The sequence below is a fragment of the Cyrtonyx montezumae genome, unplaced genomic scaffold (assembly GCF_038088225.1).
Source record: "Cyrtonyx montezumae isolate F1298 unplaced genomic scaffold, pur_monq_1.0 scaffold_35, whole genome shotgun sequence".
Taxonomy (NCBI): domain Eukaryota; kingdom Metazoa; phylum Chordata; class Aves; order Galliformes; family Odontophoridae; genus Cyrtonyx; species Cyrtonyx montezumae.
In genome coordinates, this window is record NW_027072040.1 from 2,360,465 (window position 1) to 2,384,719 (window position 24,255).

Consider the following 24,255-nt stretch of genomic DNA (forward strand, 5'->3'; position numbering starts at 1 on the left):
CACGGTGCCGTGCGCTGCGCGGCCCGGGTACCCCGCGGAGTGTGGGAGCCGTTAATTGGCGGGTGGGGGTTTCCAAGCTGCCGTCGCGCGCGCGTGAGTGCTGGGGGGGCCCCCGTTCGCTGTGGAGGTGCGGAAACTCAGAGGTCACGGCTGAGCGCGGCGCCTCAGTCGTGCCGGGAACCGCGGGGGCGGCGCTGCTCGGCGGGCTGCTCGGCTCCCGACGCGGCTTTCCGTTGTTACTATCCCTAGAGAGGTGGGAAAAACAAAAAGAACTGGAAAACTTCTGTCTCGCGGGACAGTTCTCAACAGTCTGGAAAGGGGTGGTGCAAGCGGGCCTTGCACATCAGAATCTGGCCCAGGAAGGTGTTGTACAGCTAAGCAGTAGAATTGAGGGGACAGGGGATGCTAGTGTGATTGAACCCAGTGCAGGAGCTGTACTTGCAGCAGGAGTCATGTGGTCAGCAGATGAGATTGCTGAGTTATGTTATGAGCATTATAGGATCAGACTCCCTAAGCAGGGGAAACCAGATCCAAGCAGAGAATGGACTTCGCTGGCAGCTGTGGTCAAAGTGGAATCTGCAGAGAGTGGAGAGGGTTGTGCCAGTCTGGGGAGCCTGCAGGGTGAGAATGGGGTCATGTTTTGCAAGCTGAGGGGTGGTGGTGAATCTTTGTGATAATTCTTATTTTTTTTAACCTTCAAGATACCCTTTTCTTTAAAAACGAACAAAACACAGCCTTTCCTGTTTTGTTTCTTTCTATTGTGAAATTCTTTACTTCTGGTAAGAGCATTTACCACTTCTGTCTGAAAAAAGAGTTGCAGTGAAATAGTGTTCTTTCCAGACTCTAACTAAGAAGGTGAAAGTCTGCATTCAGCTATTCAGTAAGTGCTGAAAGTCTGGGCAGGTCCTGAATACCTGGAGTAAAGGCCTGCGGAAGTGTATTTGTCTATTTATAAGACTCCTGGGAAGTTCATTCTCCTTTAACAGATTGCGTTCATTCATTGTGGGATTGGTTTTTTGTTTGTTTTTTTTTTGTTCACCATCACTTTAATTTCCTTAATTGGTACTTCCAGATTGTTGTAAAGCAGATTGTAACTCATACTTCTTTCTTGAATGTGTGAGGAGTCTTTTGCTGCTGCTCACTGCTTGCCTAGGATATTGTATCAGTGTTAGTGCCTGTACTTGGTTTCTACAGCTGGAACATCTCACTGCCTGTCTCCCTGTACATTGCCACCTATTCAGTTCTGTGTACTGTCTTAACAAGATACTTATGTAAGAGCAATGCTTATTGTGGTAGTTTATCCAGTTAAGTGTTTTCTTTTTCACTAGCCAAGGAAGTTGTTGCTCTGGGAACTGGAACAAAATGTATTGGATTAAACAAAATGAGAAAAACTGGTAAGTATGGTGTAAAATCCAACAACAGACTACCTGTCCTGACTTCCTTCTTGTTGACGTCACAGAGTCAATGAGGAATGTCCAAGGCATTGAGCTCTGTCTTCTGAATTGAAGCCAGAAGTATGAGGCAGTGTAATGCAGTCTTCATCTGTAGCAAGAAGACAGGAGTTTAACAGACATAATGGCTGCCTTAAACGTTGGCTGCACTCTTTGCCTTCAAGGTGAATAAACTTCATATATGGAAAAGTGCAGTTTAGGTCCCAAGCCTACTTACCCAAACTCTTGATAGCTAAAAGCAGAACAAAACATAACCAAAGTAATTGTGCTTCATTCACCTGGTACAGTCTAGTTTTATTGTTGTCCAGTGCTTAAGATACTTCCAGTGTTGAGGAAGACATGACACGAAAGGTACTAGATGGCTCTTTCTTCCACACTGTATACTGTGACTGTGCAGTAACTGTATGAGGCAGGTGACATCCAGTAGCTACAATTTCCTGTTATTTATTGTTGAACACCTCTACATTTCCATTTTTTATTCAGTATTTCTTTCCTCTTTTGGGAAAGAGAGGAGGAAGGCATAGTAGCCGATGCCAAAGAGTAGCTGGGGATGAAATGTCAGTGAATATATTTGTATCGTTTTCTATCTTTGTTAGATATAGAAAGTAGAGCAAGATGGCAGAATTGGCTTAACACATTACTGTCAGACTGTTTTGTGCTCTCTAGAATTTACTTCATTTTGAAATGGATTAGTGGAATAAGGCAAGAAACTAAACTCTGTATCTTAGCTTTTTATTGGTGTTTCTTGTGCTTTACACATTCTAGTAGAGGCTGGAATTAGATGATCTTTAAGGTCTCTTCCAACCCAAACCATTCTGTGATACACTGTCAGAATATTACTTCAGAAGGTAATTGAGGTTTAAAAGAAGCCTTCTTAATTGTAGGATCTGTGAGTAAAAAGGTGTGTTAGTTTGTATTGCCATATTTTCTCAGATACAGAGTGCTATTTTAATCTCTCTTACTAAAGAGTTCTTGTTGGACTGTGGCAATGATTGTGATCATAGAAAAGCTTTTTGAAAAGCCTTCACAAGTTCTGCAACATTGTTTAATGAGGTCTTTTACCACATGACATTTTATTCCTGAGATAACAGCTGATTTACTTTTCCTGTTCCTTCAAATAAAGCAATAGGCAGGCACTCCAAATTGTTTCAAAGTATGCTGTGTAAACCTGATAGATATCAGAATTAGTTACAGGGAAATGTAATTCAGATCAGAGGGCATAGTGCAACAGGAAACTTCTACTAAAAAATAAATACTTGAGGCTTATTGGATGTTGGGCATATGCTGAATGATTTATTACTGAGAGCAGACATCAGTAAGGATTTGAAGGAATACAGTATTAGAGGATTTCAGGATTAAAAATTTGTTTTTATGGGTCCTTGACTTGGTACAGAAGTCATTTTTAGAGTGTTTTGACCTCTTTTTGTAGTGATTAGATGTTTAAAATGGGTTGGAATAACCTAATACCACTATTAAAACCTTCATATGCTAGCAGATCTGCTGAACCATGTGATCTGTAAAATTCTGTTAACAGCTGTAGCATTTACTCTCTCCTGTTTGTTAATGATGCGTATTCTCATTTGGTTCTTGCATTAGGAGACATTCTGAATGACAGTCATGCTGAAATCATAGCCAAGAGGAGCTTCCAGAGGTGAGCTGTGAACTCCATGTGCTCTTACCCAGTGCCACTTGAGGTTGTTTGTCATGATCCAAAAATGTTTCTAACCTATGTCTGAAATAGCTGGAATTGGCAGCTTCAGGGATAAGAGCATTTCTTTCTTCCTTATTATTGTAGTAACCTTTTACAAAGAAGTAGGATGTTATTTCATGTGATTCCAGTGTTGGCATTGTGGCTAGGTGTCAAAGGTGTCCACATACATCCTTCTGTTTGCTTAGAATCATAGAATTATTGGAGTTGGAAGGGACCATTAAAGGACATCTAGTCCAACTCCCCTGCAGTGAACAGGGACATCTGCAGCTCAGAGGTCATGTTGCTCAGAGCCTTGTCCAGCCTGGCCTTCAGTATCTCCAAGAATGGGGTTTCTACCACCTCTCTGGGCAATCTGATGGCCTTACCACCCTTATTGTTTAAAAAGTATAATAAAATAAAAATCCTTATTCCAATCTAAATTTCCTCTCTTTTAGTTTGAAACCATTTTCCCTTCTCTTGCAGCAGAGCCTGCTGAAGAGTCTGTCCCCTTCCTTCTTATAGTCCCCCTTCAGATACTGAAAGGGTGGAATCACGTCTTATCCAGAGGCTCTTCTCTAGGCTGAACAATCCCAGGTCTCTCAGCCTGTCCTCAGACAGGTGTTCCATCCCTCTGCATGCACTCTAACAGGTCCAGGACTCTCCTGTACTGAGGACTCCACATCTGGATGCACAACTCTAGGTGAGGTCTTGTCAGCATAGAGTAGAGGGGCAAGATCACTGCATTTGCCTTGCTGGCCATACTTCTTTTGATGCAGCCTAGGGTAAGGTTGGCTTTCTGGGCTGTAGGGGCACATTGCTGGCTCATGTCCAGCTTGCCATTCACCAGTACCCTCAGCTTCTTTTTGGCAGGGCAGTGCTCCATCCTTACATCCCCTGCCTTGTACTGATAGCTGGGTTTGCCTTGACCCATGTTCAAGTCCGTGTACTTAGATTCATTGAACCTCATGAGGTTCACTTGGGCCCACTGCTCAAGCCTGTCAAGGTCCCTCTGAATGACATCCCTTTCTTTGGATGTGCTGCCCACACCATACATCTTGGTGTTATTTGCAGACTTGCTGAGGGTGTACTCAGTCCTGCTGTCAGTGTTGTTGATGAAGGTTTTAATTTAAAGATCATTAACACAACTTGTTACCAGTCTCCATTTGGACATTGAGCCATTGACCACCACTCTCTGGGCATGATCTCTTGATCTCTCAACACGTTCCTTGTCAAACGAACAGTTCACTCATCAAATCCATATCTTTCCAATTTCGAGAGAAGGATGTTACAGGGGACTATATCAAATGCTGCACTGAAGCCCAGGTTGATGACTTCAGTGGCTCTTTCCTTGTTTATTAATGCAGTTACGCCATCACAAAAAGTGACAAGGTTTGTGTTATCTCCCTTCCTTCTACATTCATTTGTATAGTTTGTAGGAGAATCTGGTCAATGAGGTTCCCCATGGGAAGAGTAGTGGGGTAGGCAGGTTCAGTGAACTAAGGTGGCAGTCAAAGGTTTAATTTTCTGCTTTTTTTTTGTTTTTTTTTTTTTTTGCTGCTAAGCTAGCTTTCATAATCAGATGAAGCATCAGGTCTGGTAGTAAGTAGAGTGGAAGAAGCGGCCTCTATGTGTGCAGTGTGAGGAGGAAGTTACCTCTTCTGAATTTAATCCTTTGAGCTCTCTTATTAAGGTTCTAGTGGTGTGCTTGTGTTTATAGAGTATGTTGGGTGCTGTCTGACTACAGAAGTGTAACTGGCTGGCTCCTCAAATACATCATCAGGAATGAGCAAGCAGTAGTGGACGTCTAAGTTTTGTCATTTTTACCATGCATCAAAAGTGAAGTAAATGGTTCTTGGAAACTTTCTATTTAACAGGTATCTTCTCCATCAGATGCGTCTGGCAACTTCCCACCAACAAGGCAGCATCTTTATTCCAGGATCGAAAACTGGGAAATGGAAACTCAAACCAAATATCATATTTATTTTCTTCTGTAGTCATACCCCGTGTAAGTATTTAGGAGTGAACCAATTTCATGATTCCAACTTGCAAGGAACAGAAAAGATTATACCTTCAGTCTTTCCCAGGTAAGGTGGTAAGTAGCTCATGTCATCAGTAGGTGCCCTGAGATGTACTTGACTGGGCTTCTACAGATGCACTTGACATTTTGTTTTGCTGGATGTGATCCATGAGAACTCATTAAACCCAATCAACTACTCACTGTATAGTGTGGGATGCTTGGCTTCCAGTAGTAATGAAAATGTTAGATGTTCTGTCATTTTTCTTGACAGTTTTACTTAAATTGTTGTCTTCCTGGACTCAGATTCCTATGGAAAAAAAAAAGAACATGGACATTTGGTACAGTTCCTATAAATAAATAAATACTCCTGTCTCCCTCTCTCCCTCCGCCCATCTTATGGAACAGAAGGCTACCTTTTGTTACAAAAAACTCTCTTTGGATGTTTGGAAAAAAACAAAACAGACAAAAAGAGACAAACACCAACTTACCATAACCACAGGGGTGAAGGCCTGTTGGCAGTGTCATGTCTCAGCTTTTCAGATTCCTTGTGTGTTCTTTCTGCTATTAGTCTGTTACCAAACCAGAGTACTGCCCCATCAGTATTTAACAATGAGTTAGCACAGACATGTGCATTTTCATAATTTTGATGGCCTTGCTGCAGTAAGCTGTAATTATTTTCTTCATTAACACAAGTTAACAGAATCTACCATCTTCAATTTGATAGTAAGGGTAACTTCCTGACTTCCTTTCCTCACATGCTTCTCAGGTTTTGCTTTAAACACGTACCTGGAATTTTGGTTTTGAGCTTGTTTTAGTGACGTAGATTGTGGTTTCTTTTGATCTTAATTTGATAGTGTTTTCTTTAACTATTAACTATTATTTTGGGGATATTTGTATCATTTGGTTTTCCTGCAGATTTTCCACAGTTTTTCTGAGTACAAATCTGTGAAAGCCAGTAGTAGCCATAATGTTACTTTGACCTGTTATAGACATACAAGACACCTTTTTGGCTAACTTTGATGTTGTTTCTTCTCTAGGTGGTGATGCTTCTATTATTCCAATTAGGGAAACAGAAAAATATCTTTCTAAGCCAGTGGATGGACATGATGTGGCTGGACAGTCAGCACTGTGCAGTAGTGACTGTGATCATAGGGGCCCAAAAGACAAAAGGATATTGGAGAAGGTGGCAAGTGGTCATATAATCAAGAGAATGAAGAACACTGATGGTGTTTTTTTTCCCACAATCACTGAAGGCCTGTCTGTTCAGCAAGTATTTGTGAAAAAAGAAGGCAATGTGAATCCAAAGTGCAGTGAACATTCTGAAGAGATGCAAGCAGCTAACAAGGAGACTAACTCAGGCAAACTGACGGTAGTAGATGTTCATAGAACTGGAGCGAAATGCGTGCCTGGAGAGCTGAGTGATACCCTGATACCTGGCATGGAGTATCACTGTGTAGGGTTATTACGGGTGAAGCCAGGTCGTGGGGATAGAACATGTTCTATGTCCTGCAGTGATAAATTGGCTCGCTGGAATGTGTTGGGGTGTCAAGGAGCCCTTCTGATGCATTTTCTGCAGTATCCAGTGTATCTGTCAGCAGTTATAGTGGGGAAGTGTCCATATAGCCAAGAAGCAATGCAGAGAGCGGTTATTGAAAGGTAAGTGCCCTTCTTTGGAAGTCCGGTAGCTTGTATAGAAATTGAGTTATGGAAGACAACTTCTGTAAGCGACTCTGGTGCTCAGTTTGGATACTTGCAGAACATGTGCACTTCACAAATTCACATTTTAAGGAAGTAGCCCTGTGTAGATGACTTATAGCTGGTGCTGATCAGACCTGAAGATGTGCAAAATAATTTGTTAGATTCAGGATCTGTTTGATTATTCCTTTGTGGAGCAATGAGAGGCTGTTACCCACCTGAGCTTTTCTAAGAACGGAAAATAAAAGCCTGAAAGGACATGAGTTTGAGATATTTTTATCATAGTGAAGTTGAATTTTTCACACTCTCTTCCATGTTATTTTTTCTCCCAAATGTCGTCAAGGAGAGCTTGTAATTTATTCAGTTACCTATACTCAAGATATTCTGAACAACCTTCAAGTCATCTTTTATAGGAATAAGTTGGTGAGCGAAGGCAGCTTTTGTTTCTTGCATGTAACTGAATAGTAGAGTCCTGATACATTCCTAAAATTGTGAATGGATGAATAATACATTTCCTTGAATTAAATTAAGCTCCCAAGTATATCTGTCCTGAAGGCAGTCTGACTAACAATGCACCAAAGTAACCTTGGTAAACTATTTGCACATTTTCTTCAGTAGGGTGGTTTAGGAAGGTACTGGTTTTGTGTAGCTTTCCAAAGTTTTGATTGGTGAATTTTTTATTAGGAGTATTTCTGTTGGTTCCTGTTTTGACCGTTTCATTATTTAGTCCTGGAAGTAGAAAATACTATGACTTTGCCACAAGACTACTCACCATGTAATTGATTTAGTTTTTGTGAGTGTGCTATTGGTTTTTAAGAGATCAGATGTTTAAAGGTTACAAAAATAGTGTCTGGCTAGCTGCTTTTGCTTTAATTAACCCATGGTAGGCACATTAAACATCAGGAAAGTCTTCAGTAAATATTTGCAAAGTCAGTTTTCAGACTATTAGAATATGAGCCTCAGTTTTAATTAATTTCTGCTGTATGTAAATATTAGGGTGATTAAACATACAGTATTTTTTCCTCCTCAAGTGATTCACAGAATCACAAAATTGTAGGGGTTGGAAGGGACTTCTAGAGATGGAGTCCAACCCCAAATTCTAATAACATTTAGACAGTACTTGAAGGTGACGAAGCTGAGTTCATATATGGAGCTTATGGAATAAGTATATTTTCTGTCTTTCTGGTCTTTGATTAAGAGCCTTCAGGCTTGTAAAAGTATTAAGGTAGTATGGGTGACTATGTAAATACTTCCAAACTTTTCATTCTGTTTGCCGATTTATATTGCAGTTTTTATTCTGCCTATCTTCTATGAATTGGTACTAGCTTTTAACTATACCTGCAATAAAATTGGTTCATTGTAGTTATGTAGGATGGACAAGGTCTTATTAAACTATGTGGTTTTGTGTTTTTTATAGCCAGAACAGATCTGTTTAGAAGGAGAAGGTGTCCCTAGATCTTCTTACCTCTGTTTTGCAACTTGCATTCAGTTCTGTTTTAAAATGTAACACATTTTGGATTGTGAAACTAAATTGTGCAGAATCTGTCCTGGAATACAAGACTTTAAATCACTTGCATTTCTCCATGTTTACTTTAGGTGTCAACACATCTCATTGTTACCAGATGGTTTTCTCACTCAGGAGGTTCAGTTACTGCAGTCAGATCTTCAGTTTGAACATAGCCGTCAGGCAATCCAAGAAGTTCAAACTATCAGCAAAAGAAAACTTGTTCCCTGTAGCGCAGGTGAGTTAACTTGGACTAGCTGTGTAATGGTATGCAAAAGTCCAAATGCAAGTTATGTGGCTGTTGTGGTTTTGTGGTGTTGATGCCGGTATTCCACATGAGAGCATCACGCAGCAGTGAAGGAGTTAATGCTGGGGGAGCAGCAGAGGGGAGGGGCGGAGCTCCGCACCGGATGCAGGCGGCGCTCGGTCTGGGCGCGTTGCTCTGGGCTGCCGTGGAGGTTCAGCACGTGTGCTTCCCCTGCATTTTCCTCCTTAACGTCAGCTCACAGCTTTCGGTTTGGAAATTTTATCTCTCTCTCAATTGTTCAATTTTATTATATTTAGTAAAGTTACCGTTCCTTCTCAGATCGTGCCGTTGTCTTCTTGTAGACCCATCTCTTCCCGCTGTTTCCCCCTCCCCCCCCGGAGCGCGGCTCTGCTCGGGCGGCCACTGACGCAGTTTCTTTTTCTCTCCTCTCTCCCTTCTCGGTTTCTCTTGGGTCACTGTCACGGATAACACCGTGACAGTGGCTTTGGTGAAGCTTTGTAAAATGTGACATCATTCATTGCCAGTGCTAGAAGCGAAGTGTGATTTAAAGCAGTGAACTAGTTTGAAGACAGAACTTAATTATTTACAATATTCTGGAAAATGCTTGCAAGAAACTAGAGGCAGAGCATTAACTAAGAATCTATAAGAATTTATAATCACAACAAAGGCAGAAAATAACTAGCCAAGACAAAAAATTTTGAAGGTGGAAAGGAAAATATCAAAAGACTTCCTGTTATGGTTTTATATTCTCCTTCTTGATCAAAAGAAAATTTGCCGTGTTGAGTTATGCTTTTTATCTCCCAGAAAATTTTGAATGTAGAAGGAATGCAGGATAGTGTAGCATAAAGGTTTGTTTATAAGTTGTTTGGGATGTTGCCTTCTTTTGGTCATGGTGATGAATTAATACGCAAATCATGTTGTCATTTAGCATTGTGGTTTCCTATTTGGTGAAGGAAAGAGAGGGGAAAGAACTGATAATGTATTTGTGTGGTTAAGCACTTTTCCAAAACTACTGTTGTATTGGAAGATATCCTGTGTATTAGGATAGACCTGATAAAACAGCAAAGAAATGAGGAGCTCCCTAGTGAATTCACTTAGGAAACAAAATCCACCATTGAAAAGTGATGTGAATTCACTAAGCAGAAATAGTCTATGGCTAACCTGTGTCTAAATGTACTAAATTTTAAAAAACTTGTCTGTATTTTTGTACAGTCACTCAGGTCACTATATAGGGAGTTGGTGAATAATATTAAACAGTTTTGCATGTATGAAATCTGCTGGATTGACTTTTTCATGTGGGGATGAAAATTAGAATTAAATCTAAATTCATAGTTCTTAACTCTGGGTATTGAAATGTCCTGGACAGGTACATTGCAGCTAGTATTTCTAAAAAGAATGTGTTCAATTTAATGTTTTGAAGTTTGCAGTATCTAGAAAGAAATGAAAAAATGGAAAACGTTTTGAATTTCAGGTCAGTTTTTATCTACTATCCTGAGTTTAATATCCTCTAAGCTGGTATTTCTTAGGTATTCTGCACAGGGATTGTTTAATGTTTATGTATTTGATGTCATTTGGCATCACATAGGATTTCATTTTAGTGGAGTACTGCATTGTTGTACCTAAATCACACTGTAAGTACAGTTACACCAAGCAGAGCATTGCAATTGCAGCTTATAGCTAAATCACAGTACATTACTAATCTGCACAATATGCTTTATAGTATGTACTTTTTGAGTATCTTGAGTGGCAAGATGGCATCATAAGAAAAGCTGTGAAAATTCTCTTTACACTTAGTGTATGTGCAGCTCTTTCACCCGTTAGAAAGAAAGAGGAATGAGAGAATTTAGAGAGCAGAAATAATCTCAAGGCAGTAAATCTTAAAGATACTACTGTTAGGTTATAGATGGGCAGAATGGACATGTCAGTTCTGTTTCTGTGAATGTGCTTCTTTGGATGGTTTTCTAGTTATTTATAAATCTGTGAGACAGGACATGCTGAGACTAAAATGGTAATTAGATGTCAGGATGGGGGAAAAACAAAGTTGTTGGCATTTGAAGATGAAGTGTGCATTTTTTCAATGCTTTTTTTTTTTTTTTTTTTAGTATGTGTGCCCAAGAGAACCACAATCCTCTTGCTAGTTTGTCTTAACTAATTTTGGAAAGTAGCATAGTATCATGTGACCTGAGAAGACAGAGGGAATGATTAAGTTCTGTTTCATGCTGAGTGTGTCTCCCTCGTTCATAATCCTTTCTTCCCCAGCTATCAGTTGGAGTGCAGTTCCAGAGCAACCTCTAGATGTTACCTCAGGTGGCATTCGGCAAGGAACTACAAAGAAAGGGATTGGAAGCCCTCAGAGCAGGTTTGAGAATACTGTGATATCTGGATGCACGTATCTTGCCTTTTAGCCTCTCCCTTAGATCACTGTGGTGTGTGATGCATTGTCAGAGCAGAAATGTAAGGACTGGGGTAAGGAAGTAGTCATTGTTTAAGAGAAAGTGAGAGAAGCTCAGTGAGGGCTGAGAACTTTCCTATTTTTGTCTGTCACTTAACAAAGGATGCTGTTAGTAATGGTAGTGTGGAACTATGGGTTTTTTTTTATTATTAAAAGACAGCTTATTTATTGCCCAAGTTAGCAGAGTTTTTGCTTTGTACCTTTTGGTCTGGAGACTGAAGGAAATGAGCATGTTGCAGGACATGTCTTTATTATTTTTTTTTCAGATTTCTATTTCTGTAGGAGCTTTTTATGATAAAAGATCCAAATAAGGAATTTGTAGACCTATTGGAGGGGGTTGCTTAATACTAAATAAGTCTTGTATTTCTATCCTCATTTTTTCTTCAAGGAGTCTCAGAGTGATTGGTGGGAATTGTCATTTGTTTGTTTGTTTTCCTCTGTGCAAGATGCTAGATAATGCTAAATATCAAGGAAGATAAAGCTGACTGACTAAAAGGAATTTATGGGTAGTCTTGTGATATGTGTTTGTGTCTATTGGAAGATTGAATCAGTCATAATAAATACAAGTGTATAAAAAAATTCAGTAGAGAAAATGGTTTTGTCTGGGGCTTTCATGTTTCATGAACAGTTTCTCTGATTGCCTGTCTTTTGGGGGAAGGAGAAGGGCTTAAAGCTGACAGAGATGCCTGTAGTATCTTTAGAAATATTTCAGACTTAGACTCATTTTACTTCTTGATGAATCTCTTTGTATTTAACTGCCCTCAATCCGTTGCTGACTGTGTCCTTGCCAGTGTTGTGAAAAGGGCACCATCGTTGCTCTTGTTTTTTCTGATTCTTTTATTTGTTCTAAATGATTTTTTTTTCTGGTTTGAACAAGCCCTTGCAGTCCATTTGTGGTTATGTGATCAGTTCTAGGACTAATTCTTCTGTCTCAGCCTGTGCCATAGCTATGAGCCTATGATGGTGCATAGATAATGTGGGGCTGTTAAAATGTTCTCTGTGGACTATCAGAGTGCTAGTTGGGACAGTGGGGTAATTCAGCTTTTGTCCAAATAACATTTAAAACAAGAGTTTTAAAAGAATGTGGGCAGGCTCAGATAGGATAGGGGGTATGAAAAGTTAAATTGTGGAGGGGGAGAAAAACAAGTTTCAGTTCTGGTTTGTTACAGCACCAGGCAGGAACATGCTGCCCTGACAGGGCTGACACTGTCAGGAACTAATAAGTAGAAGTACATTTCTTATTATCTTGTGCTATTTCTCATTATCTTCCTGTTGTTTTTTCCCATCAGATCAAAGATTTGTAAAGTGGAACTGTTCCATGAATTCCAAAAGCTGGTGACAAGCATTTCAAAGGAGAATTTACCAGACACTCTCCGGTAAATACATTCCTGTAGTATCTTTAGAGTGAAAAGTTATTTTCATGAAGCTCAGAAACACTGTTGATACCAGACTCTCCCAGTCAGTGTCACTTGAGATAAATCTAATACTAATCTGACCTGCAAGTCCGGGACGGGGCGCATAATGCACCCCCTGTGATCCAAGCAGAGACAGTCAGAGATCTACTCCTCCATCTGAACTGCCACAAGTCAATGGGGCCAGATGGGATCCACCCAAGGGTGCTGAGGGAGCTGGCAGAGGTGATTGCCAAGCCACTTTCTGCCATCTATCAGCATTCCTGGTTATCTGGAGAGGTCCCACAGGATTGGAGGCTTGTCGATGTGACTCCCATCTACAAGAAAGGCCGTAAGGTAGACCCGGGGAACTACAGGCCTGTCAGCCTGACCTCGGTATCAGGGAAAGTTATCGAGCAGATGATCTTGAGGGAGATCACACGACACGTGCATGGCAACCAGGGGATCAGACCCAGCCAGCACGGGTTCACAAAGGGCAGGTCGTGCTTGTCCAACCTTATCTCCTTCTATGACTGGGTGACCAGACAGGTAGATGAGGGAAAGGCTGTTGATGTAGTCTACCTGGACTTCAGCAAGGCCTTCGACACGGTCTCCCACAGTATTCTCCTGAGGAAACTGGCAGCCCGTGGTGTGGACAGGTTCACTCTTCTCTGGGTGGAGAACTGGCTGGAGGGCCGTGCCCAGAGGGTAGTGGTTAATGGAGTTAAGTCCAGCTGGCGTCCTGTTACGAGTGGTGTCCCCCAAGGGTCAGTTTTGGGGCCCATCTTGTTTAATATCTTTATTGAAGACCTAGATGAGGGGATTGAGTGTACCCTCAGTAAGTTTGCAGATGACACCAAGTTGGGAGGTTGTGTCAAACTGAATGAGGGTAGGGAGGCCCTTCAGAGGGATTTGGATAGGCTGAATAGCTGGGCTGAGCTCAATGGGATGAGGTTCAATAAGACCAAGTGCCGGGTCTTACTGTCACTTTGGCCACAATAACCCCATGCAATGCTATAGGCTTCGGGCAGAATGGCTTGAAGAATGTAGAGAGAAAAAGGACCTGGGGGTGTTGGTTGATGCTCGGCTTAACATGAGCCAGCAGTGTGCCCAGGTGGCCAAGAAGGCCAACAGCATCCTGGCCTGTATTAGAAATAGTGTAGCCAGCAGGAGCAGGGAGGTGAGCATCCCCCTGTACTCAGCTCTGGTACGGCCGCACCTCGAGTACTGTGTTCAGTTTTGGGCCCCTCACTACAAGAAGGACATTGAGGCCCTGGAGCGTGTTCAGAGAAGGGCAACAAAACTGGTGAGGGGTCTGGAGCACAAGTCTTATGAGGAGCGGCTGAGGGAGCTGGGATTGTTTAGTCTGGAGAAGAGGAGGCTCAGAGGAGACCTTATTGCACTCTACCACTTCCTGAAGGGGGGTTGTGGTGAGGAGGGGGTGGGCCTCTTCTCCCTGATAAATAATGACAGGACGAGAGGGAACGGCCACAAGTTGCACCGGGGAAGATTTAGATTAGACCTGAGGAAGCATTTTTTCTCTGAAAGAGTGGTCAGGCACTGGAATGGCCTGCCTAGGGAGGTGGTTGAGGCACCATCCCTAGCGCTGTTCAAGAAGCGTTTAGATGAGGTGCTAAGGGATTTGATTTAGTAGTTCAGTGGGTAGAGATAGTGATAGGAGGATGGTTGGACTAGATGATCTTGTAGGTCCTTTCCAACCTAATGAACCTATAAAGTTTGAGACTTGAATGATATATCATATCCTTGATGGGTTAGAAAGCATTTTATTTATTTATTTATTATCTTGTTGGATTAATAGCTCATGTATTAATGAGAAAACAGAAATTGCAGGTTGTTTTGCTGTAAAGGCTTACTGGTTTTGAAAGGATAAATTATTTTTCTGATCACAGAGCCTTGTCCTTCTCTAGATGGGGTCTTCTGGACCCCTCTGTAAGTCTTTTTGCATGAGTTGAAGCAGTCTTGTCCAAAAGCACCAGTGATGGTGAGCAACTGGGAGAAGGAGAGTAAAGAGGGAGGTGAGAGGAAGGAAGTAGAATTTTCTGAAAAGGTGAGCTGCTGCCGCCTACCTGCAGCACTTGATGGGATTCAAAACCTCTATCCTCAAGTGGTTCTGTTTATTGATATCTCACTGGTGTTTAGCAATTACATGAAATGCACCTCTTCTTCATAATAAGGAAGAGTTTGGATAATTTTTTTTTAGTCAAGTGTATACTAATATCTTCTTTCATCAAAGCATGTAAAGGAGGAAGAGCCAGTGAGATGAAATAAAGATGGAACAAATAAAAGAACTCATACAAAATAAATATAAATAGAAGGTCCATGTGGTTGGAAGCAGGGCAGGTAGGCCATCTCTGCCTTTTCATTGGCACTAAGACATTAGGTAAGATTAACTCAGCCATAGTAAGTACACCCTGAATCTTTAATAATTAGGTTTTACTTGTTTTTAAGTTTTGTGAGTTAAATATTGCAGTTCTCTTCTGCATCTTTACTCAAAAGCTCTGATGTCAACATGAGCCATTTGTTGAAATGGTTTTAACTGGCACTTATGGAGAGAGATGCTTTCTTCTTAATTCAGTTCAAAATCATCACTCTCTTTTGAGGAGGAGTTGCTTGTGGCTTGTTGAGTTACAGTTTTCTGCAGAATATAGCATGAACTGATGCACTGAGTAGTTGACTCCTTGTGCTGATCATGTGCTCCTTACATAAAGTCACTTCACCTCAGGCCTCTTCTAGACTTCAGTGGCTTTGTAATTTCCTTTGACATTTTTGTCCTTTATTATTTTTCTGTCTTGTCTTCTGACAAAGTCCAGCTGACTTGCAGATGTTATCATTTTTATGCTGCACTAACTCAGTGTATACAGCAGAGGTGCTAGCTCACCAGCCAGCTTATCCAGTTGCTTTCTTTTTCCAGTCTTCCTTTAACTCTTCTCTAATCTGCTGTTGTTGACTGTTAGACCTAAGATACTCGGGCAGTTAAAACATTGAACTAATGCAGTGATTATGATGTTCTTTTGTTTTCCTTTTTCCTATATGTAAATCTGCTTCTCCTTTTTTTCATCCCTTCCTTTCTTTTTGATTCTTCACATCTCTTCAGAAGATCAGCATAGGCAGTGTTAAATTGCAGCAAGTTGAGAGTCTGCTTGAGGCAGAATATTTTTAAAATTGCTGGTACATAAATCCGTTTTTCTTTTTTTTTTTTTTTAACTACTGCATTCAGTCTGCTGCCTCATTCAGTTCTCTTAGTGGTTGCATCTCACTTGCTGCATCAATTTCATGTTATCATCCCTTTGATAATGAGCGTGAAAAAACGTAGTCAGAATGTGCTATGAGGAGCAGCTCAGTTTTTCCCTTACTTTGTACTGTAACGTTTTTATAAAAGAGGTCAGTTGGAATAATTAAGTTGGAAAAATTCCGTATGTGTTATAGTTAAATTGGTTCTGGGGTTCTGTGACTGTTACATCGAGTAGGTGGAAGACAGTTGCAGTGGGCACTCTCACAGATCTTTCAAAAAAAGCTCAGTGGTTAGATTCACAGAGTTGGAATAATGTGAAAAGGATAAAGAAAGCAAAATGAATTGGATATTACAGGAGTGCAGGCAGATTGGTCAAAATGCATAGAAGAGAAGTTGTGGATGCCCCATCCCTGGAGAGGTGTTCAGGGTCTGGCTGGATGGAGCCCTGGACTGCCTGGTCTGGGTGGAGGGGGGCTCTAACTAGATGGGCCCTTCCAACCTGAATTGTTCTTTGATTCTGTATATCTCCCATATTCAGCAGTGGCACATAAGCAGGTTCACAGCCTTGCATTTTCCAAACCTAAGGTCTTTAGGATAAATAATATATCATGGTTTGCTGTGCATGTTGCACTTATAGCAGAAGGCTGAATTATAATTTCTGATCGGTCTGCTGTTCTGGTATTTTGTGGGGTGGTGGTGGTGATTGTTGTGCCTTTAAGCATGAAAGCTTTGTATGAAACCTGCACTAGGTATCATACAAAGCTTTCATGCTTAAAGGCATGAAAGTATATATAAAACAACACCTGTATATAAAACACCAGTATATAAAACAATGTACACCAGTATATAAAACAACACCTGCACAAGTGCAGGTTCACGGACTTCTTATATTAGACTCCCCTATAGAAGTTTGGATCCCCTTATATTAGACTCCCTTATAGAAGTTTGCAGGGGGTGGAGGCTACATGAAGAAGGGTAGCAGAGCATCAAAACTGAGTCTGTTATACTTTAAGATTTAGTATATGTATATATTTACATTTTTTCACTTTAATCTCACTCTTCCCCATTATTTTATCTTGAAAGACTCTTCTTCCCTACCATCTTCTCCTCCAGCCAGTAATCACAGCCATTCTAGCAAAATAAATCTACCTCTATCCAAAGTAAAGCACCCATCTCTATCCACCTTTTCTACTTTGCATCAGCATTTTTTATCTCTGTTCTCTGTAACATATTGTCACAAAGGCACTGACACTTCTGTTGCTGAAGAGTGTGTATGAAGCATGGCAGACAAATTATTTTTTTCTTGTATAGGAATCCTGACATTGTCTAAAAACACTGCTTTCTTAAAGGCCTGGGCCTCTTCAGGTCTCCCTAGAAAGACAACAGAATTTTGTTAGTAGCATGGAAAGGCTCATAGGACATTATTGTGTTCTTACATGTTTGGTTGCTTTCTTCATTTTGTGATAGTACATCTAAAAGAACAGTAGAAAAATCGTCATTGGTGTGTGTTTTCTGTTAGGATGAAGACTCTGGAAACCTACTGGGACTACAAGGAAGCAGCATTAAATTATCAAGAAGCCTGGAAGGCACTCCTTAGCCAAGCACTGCTGGGCTGGATCAGGAATGCCCGGGAATATCTGCTCTTCACATGAAAATAAAAGCAGCTGTGTAAATCCAGCAATAAGCTGTGGAACACAGGAGCCACCTCTGCTGCTCAAGGAATGCAGAAATGCCCTCTAGTTCCTATGCCATAAGAAGACAGAACTGAAAAGGAAAACAATTCAGAGAACTCATTGTTTTGATTGAAGTCTCCTCTTTGTTTAAATATAGAAAAGGATTGTTGCATACTTATAAGTTCATAAGTTCATAAGTTCGTAAGGTTGGAAAGGACCTATACGATCATCTAGTCCAACCATCCTCCTATCACTATCTCTACCCAACTACTAAATCAAATCCCTTAGCACCTCATCTAAACGCTTCTTGAACAGCGCTAGGGATGGTGCCTCAACCACCTCCTTAGGCAGGCCATTCCAGTGCCTGACCACTCTTTCAGAAAAGAAATGCTTCCTCAGGTCTAATCTAAATCTTCCCCGGCGCAACTTGTGGCCATTACTTAATAATGAGATGCATGAAACAATCCAAAACAAAGGAAGCAGTGATGTGCTGTCCTCTGTTTCTTGATGTTATAATCTAACAGATATTGTCCCCTGTAATGGAAGTAATATTAACTAAAACTGAAGCAGTGCTATGGAAGAAAGGCTGTTGCTGTGAAATGATTCAGGAGGAAACAGTCAGAGACCTACTATTCCAACTGGACTGCTGCAGGTCCATGGGGCTGGATGAGTTTCGCCCAAAAGTGGTGAGGGAACTGGGAGAAGTGATAGCTGAGCCACCTTGTCATCTGTCAGTGCTCCTGGTTGACTGGTGAGGTCCCAGAAGACTGGAGGCTTGCTGATTTGACTCCTATCTAAAAGAAGGGTTGTAAGGAGGATCTGGGGGACTACAGAGACCTGTTAGACTGGCCTCGGTGCCAGGGAAGGTGATGGAGCAGATTGTCACGAGAGAGATCACACGGCATGTGTGGGGCAGCTGATGGATCAGGCCTAGCCAGCATGGGTTCATGAGGGGCAAGGTCCTGCTTGACCAACCTGTTCTCCTTCTATGATCCAGTGACCCATCTGGTGGATGAGAGAAAGGCTGTTGGTGTAGACTACCTAGGCTTCACCAAAGCATTTGCCACTGTCTCCCACAGTATTCTCCTGCGGAAGCTGGCAGCCCATGGCTCGAACAGGTACACTCTTTGTCGGGTTAGGAACTGGCTGGAGGGCTGTCAGTGGTTTGCGGGTCGGTTTGTCCCAGTACCATGATGGTTGAGGCAGGGGGCCCACACCCCAGGGAAGAGGAAGGGGGAAAGGGATAAAGGAGAAAGGAGATGAGCCTAGGAACAAAACAGCAGCAATGATCTGAGGAGGAGAGCTAATTTACTAAATAAGATATCAGAAAGCAAAATGACACAATATAATACAATATAATTGGAATTGAGGCTAATGAATCAAATAAAATGAGCAAGAGAGAGTGTCCTTTAAACCGAAGGCCTTACGCTAACGCTGAAGGTGGATGGCTGCAACAAACACCCACTGCTGAGCTCCATCCCAAAGGGAAAAGAGAGTCCCGTGACCACAGACAGTTTTTATCTTTACCTCTGGGCGGAAACACGTAAAAATACAAAGCATTACACAGTCCTCTGGGGAATGCAGTTCTTCTTCTCTTCTGAGACAGGCATATCCATAACTAACGATGATCCACACAGCTAGAGCATTAACTCTTTAACTCCCAATACAGTACATGATATGATGTGGAATATCAATAATATAACAAAAATCATAAAACCGCGACATGGGCTGGGCCCAGAGAGTGGTGGTGAATGGAGTTAAACCTAACTAGCAACTGGTCATGAGTAATGTTCCCCAGGGGTCAGTACTGGGGCCTGTTCTCTTCAATATCTTTATTGATGACCTGAACGAGGGTATTGAGTGCACCCTCAGGAAGTTTGCAGATGACACCAAGTTGGCTGAAAGTGTTAGTCTGCCTGGGGGATAGGGAGGCCCTACAGATGGGGTCTGGACAGGCTGGTTGATGCTTAGCTCAATTGGAGCCAGCAGTGTGTCCAGGTGGCCAAGAATTCCAATGGCACACTGGTTTGTATCAGAAATAGTATTGCCAGCAGGAGTAGGGAAGTAATTGCCCCTCTGTATTCAGCACTGGTGAGGCTGCACCTTGGGTACTGTGTTTTGTTTTGAGCCCCTCACTGCAAGAAAGACATCAAGGCCCTGGAGAGTGTCCAGAGAAGGGCAGCAAAGCTGGTGAGGGGTCTGGAGTACAGGCCTTATGAGGAGTAGCTGAGGGAGCTGGGATTGTTTAGTCTGGAGAAGAGGAGGCTCAGGAGAGAATTTATTGCTTTCTATCACTATCTGAAGGGAGATTGTAGTGAGCTTGGGGTTGGCCTCTTCTCTCATGTAACTGTAATAGGATGAGAAGGAATGGCTTCAAGCTGTGCCAGGGGAGATTCAGGCAAGATGTTAGGAAATACTACCAACAAAAGGGTGGTCAGGCACTGGAATGGGCTGCCCAGGGAAGTGTTGGAGTCACCAACCCTGGAGGTATTCAAGGAATGTTTAGATGTTGTGTTGAGGAATGTGGCTTAGTGAGAATGATTGATGATAGGTGGATGGTTGGACTTGGATGATCTTGTTGGTCTTTTCCAACCTTGGTGATGCTGTGATTCTATGAAAACTTTAGTACTTGTTTTCCTTCTGCTCTTCATAATGTTGTAGTTGTTTTTGTGTTGCTGGGACAACTCTAATGTTTAGCAAGTGGTATTTTTTTGTAACTCTTGGCTTTCCTTGTGTAGAAGGATTTTCTGTCTCCCTCCAGCCCCATTGCTCCTAACTGGAAGTAGTTCTTTTCAAGGGTCTTTCTCTGGAAGTCCTTCGTATAGGCTACTGTTAGGACAAGGTGCCAGAGCAGAAGCAAAAGGGTACTGGGGAGAAGACTGTCAAATAATACTGGTTTTGGTATTCTGTGCATGTCTCACAATTTCAGTACTTTACCACATACCCTTCATCATTTGTTTCTGTGGACAGGAAAAACACTTCCTGAAGTATTTGGGTTTAATCCTGTGCAATTCCAGGGTAACGTTTGCACACACTTCAGTGTTTCAAGCATGGGGATTTTTTGTTTGATTTTCTTTTTTTCTGTTTTGCTTGTTTGTTTTTCTTCCTCCAGTGATATGTAATTCATTAAAAGCAGAAACGCCTTAGTGATTTATGTCAGTGTTTGTTAAAAGCCCCACAAGGGTGGGAATGGCAAGAAGTATCTGTCAATCTTGTCCTTTATGCTTTATTAACAACTAATGTCTGAATGGCAAAACAATCCACATTGCTTGCCTGGGGGAGAAACAATGGGTAATCCTCAAACTTTGTCTGAGTTACTGCCTTTTGTGAGTAAGTTTAGGACTGTGTTAACTGCTACTGAGCATACTTCCTTTCTGTGCTTTTTCTGTTGTAACTTATTATTCCTCAAATATTTGGACAATGCAATGGCAGGATGAAAGTAGTAGTTAATTTACAACTTAATTGCAGAATGAGACTTGATTACAGCATGTTGTTTTGCTTCACACTTTGGTTGGCTTTTCAAATAAGAAAAGTTACCTAATTGTTGAAGGACTAAAACTTGAATTATGTGTGTGCAAGCCTGTCCTTTCATGTCCAGCACTGACATCCGGAAAGACCGGTTGAATTGGTGAAAAGAGAGCTGTTATGTATTCGTGGAGGGCAGGAGTTTATGCAGAATGGTTGATTTGTATTAGTCATTAGAGGCTGGAAGATGGCCAGGTGCCATTGCAGATTGGGCACTAGATGAACTGCTGAGAAGTGGTAGCAGTTATCATAATCGACCAAATAGCAATCCCGTGGCAGTGTCCCGCAGTGTAACTCAAGAAGTAACCAGGAAATTCCTAGGCTCCTGAAATCTACTTCTGTCCTTCCCTGAAGTCTTGCAAGAAACTATTCCTTACCATACCTAGTTTCCCTTAGTTAATCATCAGCAAGGTCCCTCGTGAACCTGCTGACTGGACTGGAATGTTTCCGTTTCTTACCCAGCTGCAATATTGAAATGAGTTATATAAAGTTAGTTGTTCTGTATTCTTGGCATCAGACTAGTTTTCAGAGGAGCAGTTATATGATGCAAATGCTTTTAACTCTTTCCTAAAATCTGAGTGTGGCAGTTAGAAAGAATTGTTCCAAGTAAGGTTTTCCTGTGCATTTGTAAAATACTTATCTACTGTAGACTGCTGCTTTGTAATACTTGTGAGATTTAAAAGCAGTTTTAGAGGTGCTGAATGCTAATAGCAACCTTGGCTTTTGATTGAACTTAGTGACGTGTTTAAGCTTAGAGTGAGTCGGTGAATATTCAGGAAGTGAAAGAACTAAGACAAGGCAGCATTTAAAAGGCTTGGGCTAAGTCTACAGGATCTTCTACTTCACTTGATGGCATTTCTGGAATTGAAAATAGGTGTTGAAATGCTGCAGCTGATTAATTAGAAAATGACAGGAAGCTCTATAGTTAGAACTGAGAAACAGCTCTAAAAACTAGAAGACAAAATTGCACAGAGATATCACAAGCTCTGCTTTTTGGAAGAGGTAGTGTACTAAACTTCCAGTATTGCTTGAATCTGAAAAAATTGCTCTTAGAACATAGCAGTTGACACATTTCAAGCTTTCTTCACGTTGCAATAGCTGATGCACTTAAAAACAGATAGTTAATGTGTATGGAGGACAGGATAATGCAGAGACTGCTGGAGATGAAAAGGTTGGAGGGAGAAGAATGCTCACAGCTTGTGTTTAATGAGGAAAAACAAACATCTGCTAATTGGGAACAGCAGAACTTGTGAGGGCAGAGTCTCAAGGGATGTGTAAAGTGTTCTATGGGATGTTTTTGTATTACCTAGTTAAATGCATGGCTTTTCCACATCAGTATGGGGACCAATCATCCCTATTTTCCAGAAGCAAGAAACTATAACTCTTAATTTGTGTGGGATGCCTATAACAGGTTCACTGTAGGAGAAACTGTAAGAAGGTTGGGTGGGCAGCTCACTCATTTTTAAGGAAGTCAGGAGCAGAATGTAAACAGGTGTATGGCCAGGTCTAAGATAGTCTGTCATCCATTTGAGTTTGAGGCTGCAATTCTATGAGATTGTGGTAATATCACTCTATCTTGAAAAAGCAAAGTTCTTATCTTCAAAGTATGCTTTTGTTGCTCACCTCACAGTGACTCGAGTGCTTACTGTTTTGAATATTCAAAGTAAATGGAAAAATGATTGAAATTAGTGTCTTAGTGGAGAAACAAACTGAGGAAAATAACTTTTTGCTTGGAATTGCCAGCTTTGCAGTTAAGCCAGTAAGCACAAGAGCTATGCTTCCTTTTGTTGACTGCGAACTATCAGCTGGTTGTGAAACCACACCTGGGGGAAATGCTTGAGGAATAAGTATGAAAACAAAGTGCTGAAAAGCTACTATTTATAAGGAGGGAAGAAAATTGTTACCAAATGCAGTTGAACAGTCTGTTATTTCTCAGAGCATAACAGATATCATAACAAGGGCATTGCAACATCCATGGTTCACAGTTGGAAAGCAAACTAAATTTTGAGGATGAATACTAGATGAGTTTAGATGGTTTCTTTATACCAAAGATGACATTTTATGTGAGGTTAAAATTAGGGGAAGAAAAAAACCTAGAAGAATAGTTAGATGTTTCAATTTATACACTTATCAAATGAAGTTGAATAAACATCTTCTCAGTCCTTAACGATTAACAGAAAGGCAAGATCATATGTATGGACCCAAATGTACTACATAAGTTGCTTTTAATCAGTTTGTAAGAGACTACTCTTTATAGGAGAGGTAGCAGATCAAAATTAAAATGTTTTATTGCAGTTTCAAGTACATCTGCAGCTGCAAAGTAAAGTTGCTGCTGTAGAAGCTGTATTGCTGCATTAGCTGGAATTATTTGTGTACCTGGGGTCCTACAGAAAAGTTGAGAGTAATTATTTGCTTTTTAAAGGATTATGAAAAGTATGTCAAAAGTTATTTAAGATGTAACACTGGGAATAAGACTTCATCTTTTCTTGCTTTGGTTAGCTATATTTGCATGCTCACAAGTGATCAGGGCTAAGGTACATTTTTACTCATGTTAACAGCTAGTAAATAAACTATTACCTATTACCACAGACAAGCTGAGAAGTTTAAGCTTAAAGAAAACCTTTTTTTTTTTTTCCAGTAGAAATGAGTACTACAGATCATAGCTGCAGCCATTTAATTCTGAATCAGAAATTCAGTTTAAAGAAAACAGAATACAAAATGCATTGAAAACAGGGACAGAATGGACTTGTGGAAGAAACAGTGACAGAATGTTTACTAAGGTACTGCTATACTTTGAGTGCTATTTCAAATAATGAAAGATTTACCAAAATCAAAAGTACATTCTTAGATGCAGTAAGTGCATGCAGCACTGTTATTCTAACAAGCACTGGTAACACTGTAGTTTCAACATTTCCCAAGCTCCTATCTCCTTATGGTGGTCTTTATGCAGCAGCTCTTGGACCTGTGGAGCCAAACATAATTCAAAGCATATGGTGGCCTCATGGGAACTTGAGTCTAGCATGAATATGATTTAACTTGGAAAGCAATACATATCCTGTGTCTGGAAACATTTTAAAAAATAAAATAATTCTACACCATTCGGCATGAAAACATTTTATTTAGAATCTAAAATGCAGTTAGTGATTCCTTTTTTGACTCATGAAGTTCAAAGCAGTCCTGCTTTTCCTACCTTGTTCTGTCCTTTCTTACCAGAGCATGAACACTATTACTGTGCTGGTGTTTTTAAATTTTTTATTGTTGATTCTGCAGCTTCATAGAAGCAAACCTGTGACTGAACTGCCTCTTAATTAAATAAGAGGTTGCTATGGTTTTATG

The 24,255-nt window shown here is 41.0% G+C and overlaps 1 protein-coding gene across 4 annotated transcripts; it reads left to right on the forward strand.

Moving 5' to 3' along the window:
• The first annotated feature begins 366 nt into the window (after positions 1–366).
• ADAT1 (adenosine deaminase tRNA specific 1) lies at positions 367–24,028 on the forward strand. 4 transcript variants are annotated; one of them, XM_065745356.1, is made up of 9 exons: positions 367–621; positions 1,329–1,394; positions 3,048–3,102; positions 5,016–5,146; positions 6,196–6,814; positions 8,450–8,595; positions 10,885–10,984; positions 12,367–12,453; positions 23,561–24,028. In XM_065745356.1, the coding sequence occupies exons 1-9, from the start codon at positions 453–455 to the stop codon at positions 23,580–23,582; spliced, it is 1,395 nt and encodes a 464-aa protein (XP_065601428.1). In that variant the 5' UTR covers positions 367–452; the 3' UTR covers positions 23,583–24,028. The 4 variants fall into 4 exon arrangements, with proteins under 4 accessions (XP_065601428.1, XP_065601427.1, XP_065601431.1 ...); XM_065745355.1 differs by lacking the exon at positions 23,561–24,028 and adding an exon at positions 17,241–17,566; XM_065745359.1 differs by lacking the exon at positions 10,885–10,984.
• Positions 24,029–24,255: the final 227 nt, after the last annotated feature.

Bases quoted from the DNA above. Each gene is read 5' to 3' on its own strand.
- ADAT1 (XM_065745355.1), top strand. From the start codon at position 453: ATGTGGTCAGCAGATGAGATTGCTGAGTTATGTTATGAGCATTATAGG. The intron at 1,395-3,047 runs GTAAGTATGGTG...TTCTTGCATTAG, and splicing joins AAACAAAATGAGAAAAACTG to GAGACATTCTGAATGACAGT. The intron at 6,815-8,449 runs GTAAGTGCCCTT...TGTTTACTTTAG, and splicing joins CAGAGAGCGGTTATTGAAAG to GTGTCAACACATCTCATTGT.